General features: G+C 43.5%; 3 protein-coding genes across 4 annotated transcripts; 1 reads left to right on the forward strand and 2 right to left on the reverse strand.

The window, feature by feature from the left end:
• The first annotated feature begins 1,395 nt into the window (after nt 1-1,395).
• Nucleotides 1,396-5,444, forward strand: LOC103982388 (serine carboxypeptidase-like 34). 2 transcript variants are annotated; one of them, XM_009399308.3, is made up of 10 exons: nt 1,396-1,763; nt 3,208-3,315; nt 3,397-3,492; nt 3,599-3,691; nt 3,797-3,885; nt 4,007-4,303; nt 4,377-4,513; nt 4,611-4,706; nt 4,791-4,896; nt 4,979-5,444. In XM_009399308.3, exons 1-10 carry the CDS (start codon nt 1,484-1,486, stop codon nt 5,126-5,128), a joined length of 1,452 nt encoding a protein of 483 aa, XP_009397583.2. In that variant the 5' UTR covers nt 1,396-1,483; the 3' UTR covers nt 5,129-5,444. The 2 variants fall into 2 exon arrangements, with proteins under 2 accessions (XP_009397583.2, XP_009397584.2); XM_009399309.3 differs by having other exon boundaries at nt 1,397-1,763; nt 4,614-4,706.
• A 1,955-nt stretch (nt 5,445-7,399) lies between these two features.
• Nucleotides 7,400-9,281, reverse strand: LOC135609263 (sugar transport protein MST6-like). Its single transcript, XM_065102371.1, has 2 exons — nt 9,082-9,281; nt 7,400-8,982 (listed from the first exon to the last, which is right to left on the reverse strand). The coding sequence occupies exons 1-2, from the start codon at nt 9,215-9,217 to the stop codon at nt 7,574-7,576; spliced, it is 1,545 nt and encodes a 514-aa protein (XP_064958443.1). The 5' UTR covers nt 9,218-9,281; the 3' UTR covers nt 7,400-7,573.
• A 4,999-nt stretch (nt 9,282-14,280) lies between these two features.
• On the reverse strand, nt 14,281-16,411 carry LOC135611217 (sugar transport protein 10-like). The gene is made up of 2 exons (XM_065106712.1): nt 15,944-16,411; nt 14,281-15,844 (listed from the first exon to the last, which is right to left on the reverse strand). Exons 1-2 carry the CDS (start codon nt 16,260-16,262, stop codon nt 14,436-14,438), a joined length of 1,728 nt encoding a protein of 575 aa, XP_064962784.1. The 5' UTR covers nt 16,263-16,411; the 3' UTR covers nt 14,281-14,435.
• Nucleotides 16,412-17,987: the final 1,576 nt, after the last annotated feature.

Genomic DNA, 17,987 nt, shown 5'->3' on the forward strand with positions numbered 1-17,987 from the left:
TAAAAATAATATTTCAACTTTTGTTGTGTGGTTATTATAGATTACTCTTGATGTGACTATTTTAAATATAGATTACTAATGGTGTATTAGTTGAAATTGTTGATTACATTTTGACTTTCATCTATTCTCACATTCATTAAGTATAACGTCTATAACCTCCGCATCATATTTTCTAATATATACACACTATATTATTATATGCTAACATCAAAAAAATATAAATACGATTCGATCTAACCAATTAGAATATTAAAAATCAACTTAATTATTAGATCGAATCGTATCGAAAAATCAAAATGAATTGATTGAGCCAATCAGTTTTTGGATACTTTGCATGAACGAACTAAGTTACCTAAAATCGGATTACATAAATAATTACAGACATTATTAATTTTTTAGAATATTTTAAATATTATTTCTTTGAGCTCCAAATGCCATATACGACCCCAACAGCATGGCAAGGAGAAAAGAGGCGATGCCACAACCATATACAAGTATTTAGGGTGATGCGACTTCTCACCGAACCAAAAATTAAGACCACATGTATACGTTTCACTCATTAATTCTGCGCAAAAATGTCATCAAATCAAGAAGAGTGATTCAACCGAGTCTTATGTGATTGATTGCAACGTGAGTTCGAAAGTTAGTGGTCTGTTTTATCTTTTTGATCTTTTTGAATTAGGTGTAAAATATTTCACTTGTTTTTTTGTAATGTTAACAAGGATTTCATCATTAGTTTTGGCTTTTGTCATAAGAACTTTTTTTCTCCGTTGAAAGAAAAATTAATTGATTAGCTTGGAACCAATTTCCATCCACTTCTTTGGACATTTTGGCAGTGTCTCTCTGGAATTCTGAAAGGAGCAAAAGGAAGAAGACACCTTTTATTCTCCCCAAAACCTAACGCATTGATTCGGTATAGGCTTTTAGTGGGGAAGGCGATTGGAAAATGGAAGCATTTAATCACAAGTATTATAACACATATATTGTAATTCACTTCCATGTTAGTCACAAATGCCATGCCTCTCTCTCTCTCTCTCTCTCTCATATATATATATATATATATATATATATATATATATATATATAATATTTGGGGATAGTTTGGCGCATAGTTGACGGCGGGGGATTCCTTCAAATGTGTCATGTTGATTACCACAAACTATCAATTCTTCGAAAGAGATCCATTTTGGAACGAAAACCGAACACAATGCGAACGCACAGGCATTAAGTGGGGAAGGTGATTGACGACGGAGGAAGCGTTTTAACCCCAATTATTATAGGAAATATGATGAAAAATACTTCCATCTTAGTCACAAATTCATTTCATAGGTAAAATTTCCTTCCATCCTATCCTATGGAATCATATCTCAAAATCAATTCGTTCCGATTCACATATCGTAGAACGGACTCAAAACACTATAAATAGAGAGCATTTGATGCGTTAGTACTCGGTACATTTGAGTTCTGTTCATCTTTGGGCCACATGGGTACTTCCTCGTCTTCTTCCTTCTGCTTCCTCCTCCTCCTCCTCCTCCTCCTCGTCTTCGGCTTATCCTACTCTTACGCTGAATTGGACCACGAGGCCTTGAAACAACAGCAGGCCGACCGTGTGGTTCGACTCCCCGGCCAGCCGCCGGTTGACTTCCACCAGTACGCTGGCTACGTCACCGTCAACGAAAGCCACGGGCGGGCCCTCTTCTACTGGTTCTTCGAGGCCACCCACGACGTCGAGAAGAAGCCGCTTCTCCTTTGGCTCAACGGAGGTACATAATTCTCTCTGCTCTCTGCGTCAGACGATGCGATTTCTCTCTCACCACTGCAATCCTGTATCGGTTCTCCGTCATTCTTAAGGCCATAATTGGCTCCTCAACTATTCTTCTTCTCTTAAGGCCTCTCAAGAGGTGCTGTTCTTTCTCCGAGATCCAGAGTTGTCCGCTATGGTAGGAACCTCTCATGCTATATCAGTTTTCTTTCCTTCGTTTGTACGTCAAAAGGGCAATGAGATGGTATCAGACAAATAGGTGGTTCCACCATCATCATGAAATTGACAAAAATCTTTCCAATTTCTACTTGGCCAACATGTTTCAGTGATATCATCAACACTGTCATCCCCCCACCATGAATCCTTGTGTCTTAGAACTGGGGCCTCTCATCATTCATCCCAACACCATCCGATACTCCCCTGTGCCTAATTATTTGCCTCCCTTGTTTGGCGCAAGGGGTTACTTTCCTCACTGAAGGATAAAAAACATGTATGGAAATAAATTCGCTGGCACATTATGGTCTTGCACAGCTTGCTGATATGATGATTGATCTGTTGACCAGTGGACGAATCGTAGTGTTGGTTGGCATCTTGATTACTAAATTATCAAATGTCAAACATTTTGCTGTGAAGGAACTTTACATTGGATTCTGTGTCCAGGTATTAATTTACGTAATAGTCAATCTACATTCCTTTTAAGATACTGCATCTTCTGACTTCATACTCTACGCAAACCCCTTCTTCGATCATGCAAACTCGCTGTAGTTCTCGTTCTTGACTTGATTTAATATGCATGCATCGACTGCTTCTCCATCCTGCGATGTAAAAGTATCCATGATTGAGGGGGGACACCCCTACAGATTCATGGCCTAAATGAGATGATATTGCTCTTTCAAGCAATAATGGAAATCATTGTAGGGGACCAAGTTCTGGTCAAACGTACCCGATTGAGATTAAACCCATTCCTCACGAGTGGATAGGATCGAAGTAAGTGCATGTCGAAAGGTCTAAAACTAGTGTGCTTTGATTACAAGCGTGTGGGGAAGCCATGAGTGGTGAAGAACTCTGGTCACTCTGTGACCTTCCAAAGGAAGGAAAGGTTACCGTTTGCTTGTCGAGAAGGACAAATGAATGTTGGGACCATATGTGGACAGCGGCACAAGTTTCTTGCTTGCTTGGATTCATACTGCTAATGGTTCTTACTCTTCTCTCCGGTCATTAGAATTGAACGTAATGTTCGGGGGAGAAAGATGAACTGGTTCTGAGTCATTCGCACCGTCCATCTGAATCGTCCGGTCGGCCAAACTTAAACTGCTTGGCCAATGATTGGATTGATTTTTCGAAGATTAGGTGTGCATCACGCATTGTTTTCCTGTCGGTGGGACGCGAAACTTCTAGTTGACACAGCTAGATTGTGACGGCATGTTAACCAAGTTTGATTACAGGACCTGGTTGTTCTTCCATTGGGTACGGAGAGGCAGAGGAGTTGGGGCCTTTTCTGATGCAAAAGGGGAAGCCAGAGCTCAAGTTCAACAAGCATTCCTGGAACAAAGGCGAGTCTAATCCCCCTTAGACGAGTACATTTAGGATTTAAAACAAATGAAGAAGATTCTTATGGAAATCTAAATTTGCAGATGCCAATCTGCTGTTTCTCGAGTCTCCGGTGGGCGTGGGATTTTCTTACACAAACACCAGTTCTGACTTGAACTCACTCGGGGATAAGATCACTGGTAAGTTTTTGACGACATAGTGTTTCTAATTCATTGATGACAACAAAACTCCTCCTAAGATTTGTTACTATCTGCTCACTTGTTGTCGATCGATGACCAATTGTAGCCGAAGACTCGTACATTTTCCTGTTCAACTGGTTCAAGAGGTTCCCGCAGTTCAAATCCCATGACTTCTACATCGCTGGAGAAAGCTATGCAGGTAAAAACATTGGATTATTATGTTCAATTCGTGCTAAGTTTAGTATTCAGTCCTTGAATTGTGTCACATCATTAATTGTTCTTGTTGTTATCACAACTATGGTAGGGCATTATGTACCTCAACTTTCCGAGAAAATATTCGACGAAAACAAAAAAGCTTCCAAGGAGAATTACATCAACTTCAAGGGTTTCATAGTGAGATTTCTTTTCTGTTCTTAAGTTGGCTGTCACAAGCAGTCGTGGTCATACTAGTGGTATCTTCAGGACTTCGGTTGAAGAATCGCTCATCTTAATTATAATCCCAACTTTTTGTCAGATTGGAAATGCGTTGATGGATGATGATACTGATCAGACCGGAATGGTCGACTACGCATGGGATCATGCTGTCATCTCCGATCGTGTGTACCATGATGTCAAGAAGAGCTGCAATTTTAGTGAAGAGAATGTCACCAAGGCATGCGATGATGCGTTAGAAGAGTACTTTGCAGTGTACGATATCATCGATATGTACAGCTTGTATGCCCCTGTTTGTGTCCGACCGAACACATCCATGTCTTGGAGCGAAAGGTCATACTTCGTCGAAGGCGCCTCCCCCAAGCTGTTCTCCAAATATGTAAGCTCTATGATCAATCCAACATCACATATTACTACGAAAACAGTGAACTTGATGGGCGTTTTCGCTGCAGAGCGGATGGCATCAGAAACCGGCAGGTTATGATCCTTGTGTCTCGCTCTACAGCGAGGTGTACTTTAACCGAGAAGATGTTCAAGAAGCTCTTCATGCCAATGTCACCAAGCTTGGTTACAATTGGACTCACTGCAGGTACTAGACTTTGTTGGCATGCATTACAAGATTTGTGTAAGAACACAAAGTTTCTGGGTCGTCTCTGATCAGCATTTGAGAGTTTATGACATTCTAGCAGTGATGTGATTACCCGTTGGAATGATGCACCGGCCTCTGTTCTCCCAGTCATCCGAAAGCTCATCCGTGGCGGCATCAGGGTGTGGGTCTTCAGGTAAGATTCTGAACTAGTTTGTACTGTTCCTGAGTTGATCAAAAGAGAAAGCATCGCGAATCTAAATTTCTCGTCTGTTCTCAGCGGTGATACGGATGGAAGAATTCCAGTCACCTCCACGAGATACACGCTGCACAAGCTTGGCCTGAAAACAACTCGAGAGTGGACGCCATGGTACGACCGCAAGCAGGTATGAGTTGCTTCCTCGATTGAAACATAATAGTTTCATCATCTGTGTACGGCCGCCCGAAGCTTTTCCGTGAATCATCCAGGTCGGTGGGTGGACGATCATCTTCGACGGGCTCACCTTCGTCACGGTGAGGGGCGCAGGTCATCAAGTCCCCACGTTTGCTCCCAGGCAAGCTCGACAGCTCATTCATCATTTCTTGGCCGACCAGCAATTGCCTTCTTCCCCGTTCTAGCATATCCCACCAGGCTTGTCTCGGTCCCCAGCCGTCGTAGTTTCCTCTGCAAGTTCCATTTTGGAATCAGGTGTAAGCCCAGATTTCAATAGAGAAGAAGTTGGATGAAGGTTCAATCATTCATCAAGCAAGATTCTTCAATTGTTAATCCACAGTAGAAGAAAAATTATGTAAAGACGGTTTAATAAAATAAAGCATAGTGCAGGCTGTCTAATGCTGGTGGCAAGTAATGATTGATTATATCCAATCTACCAAGGATAAAATTCTATGTGGGACAGTGTTTATGCTAAAAGAAGATTCATCTCTTTCAGAATCAGATTTCTGATTACCCTGTGCAGATGGTGACAATTGTCTACAGAATTTTAGTAACAGGATGAATCATCATGAGCTGAAACACTATCCAAATTTTATTATCAAACAATTGATGATTTCAATAGTCTGAATCCCCCCCTCCCTGAAGCTCATAGTGTTTATGGTTCATCTGGTCAGTAACAAGAAAATAAGCATATCTTTAGATCATCCAAAAGGCTCCTTATCTGTAATTTGGATTCTACCTATCGTCATCTGACTGCAAGAAAACAGCTCACTTCATATATAGATTTCTTATTTTTATGCTTATCCATATCAGTTAAAGCTTCTTAATTAAATAGTAAGGATAGCCTCTCTGTCTCAATTCAAGCTAACACCTCAGTTTCATATCTAATATTTTGTATTTTATGCTATCCATATTAGCCACAGCTTCTTAATTAATTAGTATGGTGTCACATATGCTCAAATGGTCTATCATGGAAATAGTGACTGTCTTCTGATCTGCGTAGCAGTTGATTAGAACCTGCTAAAGTTGAAGCATCCAAGTCTCATTGTGCTAATAAACAAGTGACATCGGCTGACTGTCCAAACCAAAGTAGGCCACAAACACTTTCGTATATAACAATGATTTCCCTACAAGCAGCTGAAATGTCACTGTCCTTATTCAATCTCCTCAGGCCATGGCAAAGACTTGGAAATCTAATTTCCTCAAACCATAGCATGGACATGGAATTCAACAACACAATCATGGTACAAAATTGCTAGGAAATCAACATGTCAAGAGTACAAGTGCCTAACTTGTAGCCTAAAGGATGACTAAATGTTGGGAGTTTGACTGTGCTATCACAACTAGAATTTCTCATAACAGGACAACTAAATCATAATGCTCATGTCTCTTCTGTTTGGTCTTCATCTAAACAAAAGAAATATTAGCTGGGATGGACTACTGCCAGAAAATAAATAAAGCATCTTGGTAGGTTGGGTCTGAAAGCAGATAAGATATGCCAAATGGAACTCTTCTCCAAACAGCAGCAAGAGCCAAGAATTGACCCACTTCATATTTTGATTACAAGATAAGGCATATCGTCAATACTTCTGATGCATTGATGGTCATCTAATTAGCATCGACAGACAAAGCAACACAGTACATGTTCTAGCTGGATTGTGAACCATAATACCAAGGAAATGGCAACACCAATTCCTTTTGAGTAGATCGAGAGAACATAATCCCTCAATCTTTACATGCTGCTACAACTCTACTTGCTCAGATTATGTTGCATGTGCCTGCCTTCATTTCCGAAAGAACAGCTTCCTGAACCCATCATATACCATCCGTTATATGGACCGTGTCGTGATATAAAGCCCTTCCAATTGGGAAGCATGCTGCGTTGTCTTTGTACCAATCGTTTGTAACCAGATCTGTAGCCGAGCTCATAACGGGATGCTGTAGAAGGCCCAATGGGCTTTCGAAGTTCGATACTTGTGTATCGTCGGAGGCTTGTTGGGTCCGCCATCTACCTTATCGGACAATTGCTTCCACCCGTTCTGGAGATATTGATTTTGCGATGAAGGTGATCCTTAACCAAGTTGGCTTTGCAACATCGGTTGATGTCACAAACAACTATGTTGTACACTAACTATGATCCGAACATTTAAAATACATATTCATGTGATTTCGGTATGTATTGTTTAAAATAATACAAAATAAATAAATGGTTTGTGCGTCAGAGTCTGATCTACGAGGTTTCAATTAATGGTCCAAATGACGGAATCTAATAATGACCTAAACATTGTTTTATGGGTGCAGAATAGAATTTTACTTGATTCTCATTTGTTGTGTGTAATGATGCACATAATTGGATGTGGGAGACAAACGGAGGATGCACAAATGTGTACAAAGAAAAGAGCAGAGGTGTAGAAGATCGCAAGACACATTTAAATTCAAAACACAAGAGAGTTGGGAGAAAGAAAGGAGGCACAGTTCCACCACGAACCTTGTTACTGATAGATTGTAAACATACATAATTGTATCTGGGAAAATTGAGGACGTATGAGGCCACACTTTTTGTGGACTACACACAACCTGTGTTGTTTGTTTCTCTCATATCAGCAAACAGAGACTCATGCATGACATCTTCAGTCTTCTCGCCGGTGCACCGATGGCGTGATGTGGTCGTCGAGCATGTACTTCTTCCAAAACCAGTGCTTCTTCCACACCAGAGTCATCTCTTCGATGGGCACGCCCTTCGTCTCGGGCACCAGGAAGACGACGAACAATGTCATCACTACCACGAAGGCAGCGAACAGGTGGAACAGACCGGATTTGAGGTGGCAGAGCGCCATGAGGAAGAGCTGCGCGATGACGAAGGTGAAGAAGAAGTTGACGCCGACCACGATCGACTGCCCCGCCGACCGGATGTTGAGCGGGAAGATCTCGCTGGGTACCAGCCAGCCGAGCGGCCCCCACGACCACGCGAACGCTGCGACGTAGACGCAGATGAGCGCCAGCACCAGGTTGGCCAACCCTGGCGAGAGCTTCCCGGTGCCGGCATCCCCGAAGAAGGTCCCCAGGATGGCCCCGACGGCCACCTGGCTCACCACCATCTGAATCCCGCCCTCCAGGAACAGGACCCTGCGGCCGAACTTGTCGACGGTTGCGATGGACACGGTGGTCGCGAAGACGTTGACGAGGCCGGAGATGACGGCCGACATGAGCGAGGCGCTGTCCCCGAAGCCGATGGTCTTAAAGAGCACCGGCGCGTAGAACATGATCACGTTGATGCCGGTGAGCTGCTGGAACATGGGGATGGCGATGGCCATGACGAGATGCGGGCGGTGCTCCGGGCGGAGGATGCTACTCCAGGGGTCGCTCACCTTCTTCGCCTCCTCGCTCGCCTCGATCATGTCCTGCAGCTCCGCCTCGACGTCGTCGGTCCCCCGGATCTTCTGAAGCGTGGCCTTGGCCTGGTCGCGCAGGCCACGGTCGACGAGGGAGTTGGGGGTGTCGGGGAGGGCGATGGCACCAAGGGTCATGATGAGAGCCGGCACGGCAGCAAGGGCCACCGATATGCGCCACCCGTATCCCGCATGGAGCTTTCCCGTGCCATAATTCACAAGGCCGGCGACGAAGATGCCGATGGTGGTGGCCATCTGGAACCCCATGTTGAGCGCCCCTCGGAGCTGCGGCGGTGCCATCTCGGACAAGTAAAGCGGGACGGCCTGGTTGGCGAACCCCACGCCGACACCGAGCAGAATGCGGCCGATGATGAGCATGGCCACGTTCATGGCGACGCCATTGATGGCTGAGCCCAGGAGGAAGGCCGCCCCGCCGAACAGCATGGATGACTTCCTGCCAAATGTCTGGGTCACCATGGACGCGAAGTAGGTGGAGATGAGCCCCGCGACGTAGAGGGACGACGTGAAGGACGTCAGCATTTGGCTGTCGAACTGGCACCATTGGTTCTTCGACCCGCTGGCCGTCTTCTCCTGCTGGTACACCGATGGGAAGAACTTCTCAAGGAATTCATCCATGGAAGTCACACCCCCTACAAAGAAACAGAGACATCAAATCAGCAATCAGACAAACCCACACGTACGTTCTCCGTCATCCAAAATAGGCTCATATGTAGACACCAATTACTCACCCGAGACGCCAATGTCGTAGCCGAAGATTAGGCCACCGGTGGCCGCGATCACGCAAGTGACGATCACGAAGGATGTGACACGGCCATTGTAGTGCTTCACCTCGCCATTTGAGGGCGCTAACGCACCACCTGCCATCTCGGCGCAAGCTCTCCGTCTCTGCGGTGATGGTGGGGAGGCAAAAGTTTTACTTTTGCTTCCCTTTTGGGCTCCACGATAACGCTGGTGGCTTGTCTCCTTTTTATACCTCCTCCTCCTCGCTTGGGCCTCCGAGAAGCGCGCCATGAAAGCAGGAGCTTGGCCGCGTACCTGGTCACCGCCACCTTTGGTGTCTATCTGATCTAAATTTTATCTGGGATGGATATTCAAAGCTCGGTCAACTGGATCCGTGTTTCCTACTATTGAGAGATTGGCATCCATCCTTTTGTTTACCGGGAGGCGTAACTCGCGCAAACCTCTCTTCCCTTCTCGTAGAACTCGTTCCAACTTAATAATGGTAGGAGACTCATTCGTAGGAGATACATTGTCATCTTTCACATCATCATCATCATCATCATCATCACCATGAAATATTTTTCATTGTTTATAACAAAAAATATAATCATAAATTTTTTTCTCAACTATGAGTCATAAGTTTCTTTTGTACCATTATAATTCGACACAAAATTTTCTTAAACTATTAATGTCTATACTCGTATACCTCATGTTACTAACTTAAGCATCAGATTAATTAGGTCAGGAAACCTCTTTTGACTTTAATCTTCGTATAGATGGTACCTTAGGAGCTTGACATTCTCACCTTAGAGACATTCCTATAATATCGAGTCATTCTTCTAGCACCAAACCTCTTTTTAGCATTTTGATGCTAGAAGAATGACTTGATATTATAGGAATATCGAGCTTACCAACCCTCTTAACAAATGCCAAAACAAGGAGGCTTTTATCCCGACCTATAATACATTTATTCAAGGGGGCAGTAGTCATCATATCCACACATGGATGCATCTATCTCGGTGCAAACGCCGGTGCAAACGCTGATGCAATACTGACGTCTATTCAATGATCTAGGGGTGACCCCAAGTCACATATTCATCCCAATTGAGGCATCATTAAACTTCATTTAGCATGTGCAAATGCTAATAGGTATGATGCAAGCTATTATTCCACTCTTGTCTTAACTAGCCCATTAAGCAACGCCACCGCCTTAGCCACAACTAGTAGCTCAATTGACAATGGCATTAGTGCTTGTCGAGGTTTTCCCACCAAACACAATGCCAATATCTCAAGAACCCTTGAGACCCATCAAGATATTGGTCAGGCAAGAACCATATTCCTCAATTACGAAATTTAATGGACTGCCATGCCACCATCTTATTCCACCCGAATTCCAAACCCAAACGACATATTTGATAAATAATTATATGAGAATTTAACTACGACAGATGGGCTAACATTTGGAAGAAATGCAATGAAAATTCTAATAATCCAGAGAAGAAGAGTTGACCAACCCTACCTCGTGTCTATCGTCATTCACTAATAACTTCAGCAGAAATTGATCATAATCAACTTCTATCTTCTCGTTGGTAATATCATTCGATTTCGACTCGTTGGAGGGGTGCAAGATGTACATCCATCACTTGTCAAAGAGGCCTTCATGATATGACTCAAGCCTTCTTATCATTTTTGGTCGTTGATAGAGAAGTCACTGATGATGGTATTCGAAGTACTCTAACAAGCCAATCAATACATAGTGACACAGGTATTGATCTTGGATAAACATAAAGAGACATGCAAAAGGCCAAGATAGGATCAACAATAAATCCAATCAATCCTAAGGTCACCATGGTGATAAGATGTGATAGACCCGAATTACCTCACTCGAGACTCGAGTCAACCCTATTTAATATGACTAGAACTGAAGTTTTTTTACAAATAAGAAAGAATAAACTCTTAAAAGACCTTCAATCAATATAGACTCTATTAGAGAAGAGAGATAGATTCAAGTACTATCGTTTCTATCAAAATTACGGCCATGACACAAAAGACTATCGTGATTTAAAATAATAGATTAAAGAACTCATTCATAGAGGACACATTGGGCAATTTATCCGAAAGCACTAAGAACCTTCACCTCGACCCTAAGGACTAGTGGAAATATAAATTGACATCATCATTGGTAGACTAATTTTGAGAGGAGATAGCTCATCGAGTTATAAAGTTTACACCCAATCTACCATTGAAAAGTGCCTACGGACAAAGGATAACCTCGAGATAACCTTCAAAGAGGAAAATACAAAGTATCTCAACCCGAATCATGATAATGTTTTAGTTGTCTTTATGAGGATGATCAATACATGAGTAAAAAGAGTCATGATTGATACAAGTAGCTCTATTGATATCATCTACTTTGACGCTTTCCAAAAGCTCAGAATATTGACTAACAAACTCACCCCATGACATCTTTGTTGACAAGGTTCACTAGTGACTCGATCTCCCCTCTTAGGACTGTGAACCTACATGTCACATTTGGGGTCGAGCCATACTCTAAACCGGTGATGACCAAGTTCATAATACTCGATATCCTCTTGACATATAATGCAATCATAGGACACCTCATGCTAAATAGGCTAAGGGCAGTGGTGTTGACCTATCATATGATAATGAAATTTTCAATAAAAATTGACATTGGAGAATTGAGAAGCAATATGTGAAAGTCACACTAATGCTACCTTACGATAATCTCCTTACAAAAGAAGCTATAATTTGAGGCACTGCTTATGGATCCTCGAAGTTTCGTTAAATTTTTCTCACACTCTGAGCCGATGAAATAATTGATTGAGGTACTCTTACATAAAACCTATCTCGATTAAATTGTTAAGGTTGAGGCAATACTTCTCGAGGAGGAACAAGTACAATTTATTAGTTTTCTTAAGGACAATGCCGAGGTGTTTGCATGGTTATCAAAAGATATATTAGGAATCAACCCAGACATAGCCCAACATTACCCAAACATTTCTCCTAAGGTATGACTAGTAAAACAAAATCCTTTCAAGTTTGCTCCTAATCGATAATAAACGATCAATAAAAAGGTAGACAAGCTAATAGGAGTAGGGTTTATCACTAAGATATAGTATCCCAAGTGGCTCGCTAATATTGTACTCACTAAAAAAACTAATGAAAACTGAAAGATATGTGTTGATTATACCAACCTCAACAAAGCATACTTGGAGGGCAACTATCTTCTTCCTCGTATTGATCAGTTGGTCGATATTACCTTAGGTCATGAGTTCCTCACATTTATAGATGCATTCTTAGGATATAATCAAATAAGGATAGTACACTTCAAGGATCCCCTATCATTTGTCCTCCCCTCCCACCACATGCTCCCCTCCTCTCTTAGGACTGTGAACCTATACGTCACATTTGCGGTCGAGCCACACTCTAAACCGATGATGACCAAGTTCATGATAGTCGATATTCCCTCGGTAGTGATGTTGACCTACCACATGGTAATGAAGTTTCCGACGATAACTAATATTAGAGAATTGAAAAGCAACCTGCGAAAGTCACACTAATGCTACCTTACGACGATCTCTTAACCAAAGAAGCCGTGATTTGAGACACTGCTTATAGATCCTCGAAGTTTCACCAAATTCCTCTCACACTCAGAGCCGGTGGAATCATTGATCGAGGCACCCTTGGATAAAACCTATCTCGATTAAGTTGTTAAAGTTGAGGCAACACTTCTCAAGGAGGAACAAGTATAACTTATCAGTTTTCTTAATGAGAATATCGATGTGTTTATATGGTTATCAAAAGATATATTAGGAATTAACCGAGACATAGCTTAGCATTACCCAAACATTTCTCCTAAGACATGACTAGTAAAATAAAAGCATCGTAAGTTTGCTCTTAATTGATAATAAACAATCAGTAAAATGATAGACAAGCTAATAGGAGTAGAGTTTATCACTAAGGTATGATACCCAGGTGGCTCGCTAATATTGTACTTATTGAAAAATCTAATGAAAACTGAAAGATATGTGTTAATAAGGACAACTATCTTCTTATCCGTATTGATCAGTTGGTCGACATTATCTCAGGTCATGAGCTTCTCACGTTTATAGATGCATTCTTGGGATATAACCAAATAAGGATGGTATGCTTCAAGGTATCCCCTATCACTTGTCCTCCCCCCCCCCCCACCCCCTACATCCCCGCCCCCTAAGATTGTGAACCTATATGCCACATTTGGGATCGAACCACACTCTAAACTGGTGATGACTAAGTTTATGATAGTCGATATTCCCTCAGCATATAATGTAATCATAGAATACTCCACACTAAATAGGCTAAGGGCAATAGTGTAACCTACCAAATGGTAAAGAAGTTTTCGATGAGAACTAACATTGGAGAATTGAGAAGCAACTCGCAAAAGTCACACTAATACTACCTTACGATGATCTCCTTACCGAAGAAGTCATGATTTGAGGCACTACTTATGGATTCTCGAAGTTTTACCAAATTCCTCTCACACTCGGAGCTAGTGGAATCAATGATCGAGGCACCCTTGGATAAAACATATCTCGACCTTGGGATAAAACCTATCTCGATTAAGTTGTTAAGGTCGGGACAATACTTTCCAAGGAAGAACAAGTACAACTTATCAGTTTTGTTAATGAGAATATTAAGACGTTTGGATGATTATCAAAAGATACATTAAGAATCAACCTAGAGATAGCTTAGTATTACCTAAACATTTCTCCTAAGACATGACCGGTAAAATAAAAGCCTCATAAATTTGCTCCTAATCGATAATAAATAAACAGTAAAAAGATAGATAAACTAATAGAGTAGCGTTGGTTGGGTTGGGATGAGAGGACAAATGATATGAGGTACCTTAAAGTGGCTCCCTTGTCTACATTGAAGCGTCTATCATTTGTCAAAATTTACTTTCGTTGGTTGGGTTGTCGCCTCCTAGTAGTAGATTTTTCTTCAATTAATGGTCCAAATGATGAATCTAATAATGGCCTAAACATTGTTATATGTGTGCAGAATAGAATTGAACTTAATTCTCTCATTTGTTGTGTGTAATGATGCACATAATTGGATGTGGGAGACAAAGAGCAGAGGTGCAGAAGATCACAGGACACATTTAAATTCAAAACACAAGAGAGTTGGGAGAAAGAAAGGAGGAACAGTTCCACCACGAACCTTGTTACTGATAGATTGTAAACATACATAATTGTATCTGGGAAAATTGAGGACGTATGAGGCCACACTTTTTGTGGACTACACACAACCTGTGTTGTTTGTTTCTCTCATATCAGCAAACAGAGACTCATGCATGACATCTTCAGTCTTCTCGCCGGTGCACCGATGGCGTGATGTGGTCGTCGAGCATGTACTTCTTCCAAAACCAGTGCTTCTTCCACACCAGAGTCATCTCTTCGATGGGCACGCCCTTCGTCTCGGGCACCAGGAAGACGACGAACAATGTCATCACTACCACGAAGGCAGCGAACAGGTGGAACAGACCGGATTTGAGGTGGCAGAGCGCCATGAGGAAGAGCTGCGCGATGACGAAGGTGAAGAAGAAGTTGACGCCGACCACGATCGACTGCCCCGCCGACCGGATGTTGAGCGGGAAGATCTCGCTGGGTACCAGCCAGCCGAGCGGCCCCCACGACCACGCGAACGCTGCGACGTAGACGCAGATGAGCGCCAGCACCAGGTTGGCCAACCCTGGCGAGAGCTTCCCGGTGCCGGCATCCCCGAAGAAGGTCCCCAGGATGGCCCCGACGGCCACCTGGCTCACCACCATCTGAATCCCGCCCTCCAGGAACAGGACCCTGCGGCCGAACTTGTCGACGGTTGCGATGGACACGGTGGTCGCGAAGACGTTGACGAGGCCGGAGATGACGGCCGACATGAGCGAGGCGCTGTCCCCGAAGCCGATGGTCTTAAAGAGCACCGGCGCGTAGAACATGATCACGTTGATGCCGGTGAGCTGCTGGAACATGGGGATGGCGATGGCCATGACGAGATGCGGGCGGTGTTCCGGGCGGAGGATGCTACTCCAGGGGTCGCTCACCTTCTTCGCCTCCTCGCTCGCCTCGATCATGTCCTGCAGCTCCGCCTCGACGTCGTCGGTCCCCCGGATCTTCTGAAGCGTGGCCTTGGCCTGGTCGCGCAGGCCACGCTCGACGAGGGAGTTGGGGGTGTCGGGGAGGGCGATGGCACCAAGGGTCATGATGAGAGCCGGCACGGCAGCAAGGGCCACCGATATGCGCCACCCGTATCCCGCATGGAGCTTTCCCGTGCCATAATTCACAAGGCCGGCGACGAAGATGCCGATGGTGGTGGCCATCTGGAACCCCATGTTGAGCGCCCCTCGGAGCTGCGGCGGTGCCATCTCGGACAAGTAAAGCGGGACGGCCTGGTTGGCGAACCCCACGCCGACACCGAGCAGAATGCGGCCGATGATGAGCATGGCCACGTTCATGGCGACGCCATTGATGGCTGAGCCCAGGAGGAAGGCCGCCCCGCCGAACAGCATGGATGACTTCCTGCCAAATGCCTGGGTCACCATTGACGCGAAGTAGGTGGAGATGAGCCCCGCGACGTAGAGGGACGACGTGAAGGACGTCAGCATTTGGCTGTCGAACTGGCACCATTGGTTCTTCGACCCGCTGGCCGTCTTCTCCTGCTGGTACACCGATGGGAAGAACTTCTCAAGGAATTCATCCATGGAAGTCACACCCCCTACAAAGAAACAGAGACATCAAATCATCAATCAGACAAACCCACACGTACGTTCTCGGTCATCCAAAATAGGCTCATATGTAGACACCAATTACTCACCCGAGACGCCAATGTCGTAGCCGAAGATTAGGCCACCGGTGGCCGCGATCATGCAAGTGACGATCACGAAGGAAGTGACACGGCCATTGTAGTGCTTCACCTCGCCATTTGAGGGCGCTAACCCACCACCTGCCATCTCGGCGCAAGCTCTCCGTCTCTGTGGTGAACGAGGGAAGGCAAGAGTTTTACTTCTGCTTCCCTTTTGGGTTCCACGATAACGCTGGTAGCTCGGCTCCTTTTTATACCTCCTCTTCGCTTGGTCGTCCAAGAAGATCAAACAAAGGTCTGACGCGCCATGAAAGCAGGGGCTCGGGCGCATTCCTGGCCACCGCCATCTTTAGGGTCTCTGCGATCGAAATCTTATCTGGGTTGGATATTGAGAGCTCGGTCAAAGGGATGCGCGTTTACTACTATTGAGAAGTTGGCATCCATCCTTTTGTTTACCGTGTCTGGCAATCCAGAGTGTGTCTCTCTCCCTCTCTCGCTCTCTCTCTCTCTCTCATCATCTTAACTTCACCTCGCAACTCGCGCAAACCTCTCTTCCCTTCTTGTAGAACTCGTTCCAACTCAACAAAGAAAGGAGAGACTCATCATGTAAAATGGCATCTAACTCATCAACATTGATGATTTCTGATCTATCCGAAACTGAAGTGCTATGACTTCACCTGAAATCCCTGAAACAACTGAACTGTTTAGAGAACTTGGACTAAGTAGCTGGTCCATTTGGACAAGATCAAGATAAAAATAAGTCATATGTTGAAACGTATACTTCTTCAAACTTCTTCAAGCACTAACTTAATATTTAATCGATGCCTGGTTATGCAGAAGCATTTTCGTACTGGTTATGCGGAAACGATTAATCTACTCTTAACAAGTTCCAGCAAATTCATCCATCCCCATGCAATTGCAACATGTGTTTTTTGTCCATTCAGTCAAGAACTGAAGCAGTGTTCATGTTGTGCTCATGCCTCTCACTGTACCACCCTACGAAATTTGTGTGGTGTCCCATATCATTTGCTGATGTGTTTTACGTAGCAAATTGGTTCCTGTCCCACAGTGGGTTGGCATGAGTCTATGAGATGCTCCGGATTGCCTTGTCACAGGCATGCAGACAATACCTATAATGGCACAATATGGACCTGTATATTGTGCCAGTGTTTAACTGGCAGAAAAATGTATCAACAACAGACTGCAGAAAAACATTATGATAATAAGAAAAATAAGAACTGATCAAATAATTAGAGATAAATAACAACTGGAGTGTAGTGTAGCAATTAACACATGTTTCAAAAGCAAAAAAACCAATCGCTCCTCGTAAACAATAAAGGTAATAATAAGACAAGGAAATATTGGTTCTTTCATCAGGTAACAGTTACATCGATGTCCCTTTGGGAATCTCCCTGTACTTCAAGCTTACAAGTTTTGAAAATCATAATGTGTTCAAAGATTAAAAAGTAAAAAAAGACAGCATGACAGAAATGATATGTAATGAGTCGGATTCGTACCACGCAACCAACCTATTTAATTACATATTGCAGAATAGAACATTAAGAAAACAGCTACCAATCATGTCCATGCTCTCCCAACATTCTTACAAAAATTATTTCATCAAGTTCAAATGTGACATGTTTTACCATGGCTAGGTAAGAATTGGCATATGATGTAAATGCAATTACAGGAAAAAAGAATTTGCCTCACATGTACTTATCCGATAGAATCATAATAAAGACCCAAATTGTGATGCCAAGTAAAAGATGAAAATTCTGATAAGGCCTTCACAACAAAGTACAAAGTACAATGGGCTTAATTCATAATGTAGAATGTGCAAGTCATGTAAATGTAATTAACTCATTACAAGGTTGGTAATTGTCTCTGTGCCCCTGAACTAGACATTGGCTGACCCTGACTCTTGTGGAGTTTTTGCAGCAATGGAGATAGCATGAAGTCCAGATTTCAGTTCATCACCTAGAAGTTCATATACCATTCGATGACGTTTCACTAGGGTCTGCCCTTCAAACTTTGAAGAGACAATCTTAATGTTAAA

Source organism: Musa acuminata, chromosome BXJ2-4 (assembly GCF_036884655.1).
Source record: "Musa acuminata AAA Group cultivar baxijiao chromosome BXJ2-4, Cavendish_Baxijiao_AAA, whole genome shotgun sequence".
Taxonomy (NCBI): domain Eukaryota; kingdom Viridiplantae; phylum Streptophyta; class Magnoliopsida; order Zingiberales; family Musaceae; genus Musa; species Musa acuminata.

Excerpts from the sequence above, each read along its gene's own strand:
- LOC103982388 (XM_009399308.3), top strand. The coding sequence starts at position 1,484 with ATGGGTACTTCCTCGTCTTCTTCCTTCTGCTTCCTCCTCCTCCTCCTC. Across the intron at positions 1,764-3,207 it reads TCTCCTTTGGCTCAACGGAG|GACCTGGTTGTTCTTCCATT; the intron begins GTACATAATTCT and ends GTTTGATTACAG. Across the intron at positions 3,886-4,006 it reads TCAACTTCAAGGGTTTCATA|ATTGGAAATGCGTTGATGGA; the intron begins GTGAGATTTCTT and ends ACTTTTTGTCAG.
- LOC135609263 (XM_065102371.1), bottom strand. The coding sequence starts at position 9,217 with ATGGCAGGTGGTGCGTTAGCGCCCTCAAATGGCGAGGTGAAGCACTAC. Across the intron at positions 8,983-9,081 it reads CTACGACATTGGCGTCTCGG|GGGGTGTGACTTCCATGGAT; the intron begins GTGAGTAATTGG and ends GTTTCTTTGTAG.
- LOC135611217 (XM_065106712.1), bottom strand. The coding sequence starts at position 16,262 with ATGCGCCCGAGCCCCTGCTTTCATGGCGCGTCAGACCTTTGTTTGATC. Across the intron at positions 15,845-15,943 it reads CTACGACATTGGCGTCTCGG|GGGGTGTGACTTCCATGGAT; the intron begins GTGAGTAATTGG and ends GTTTCTTTGTAG.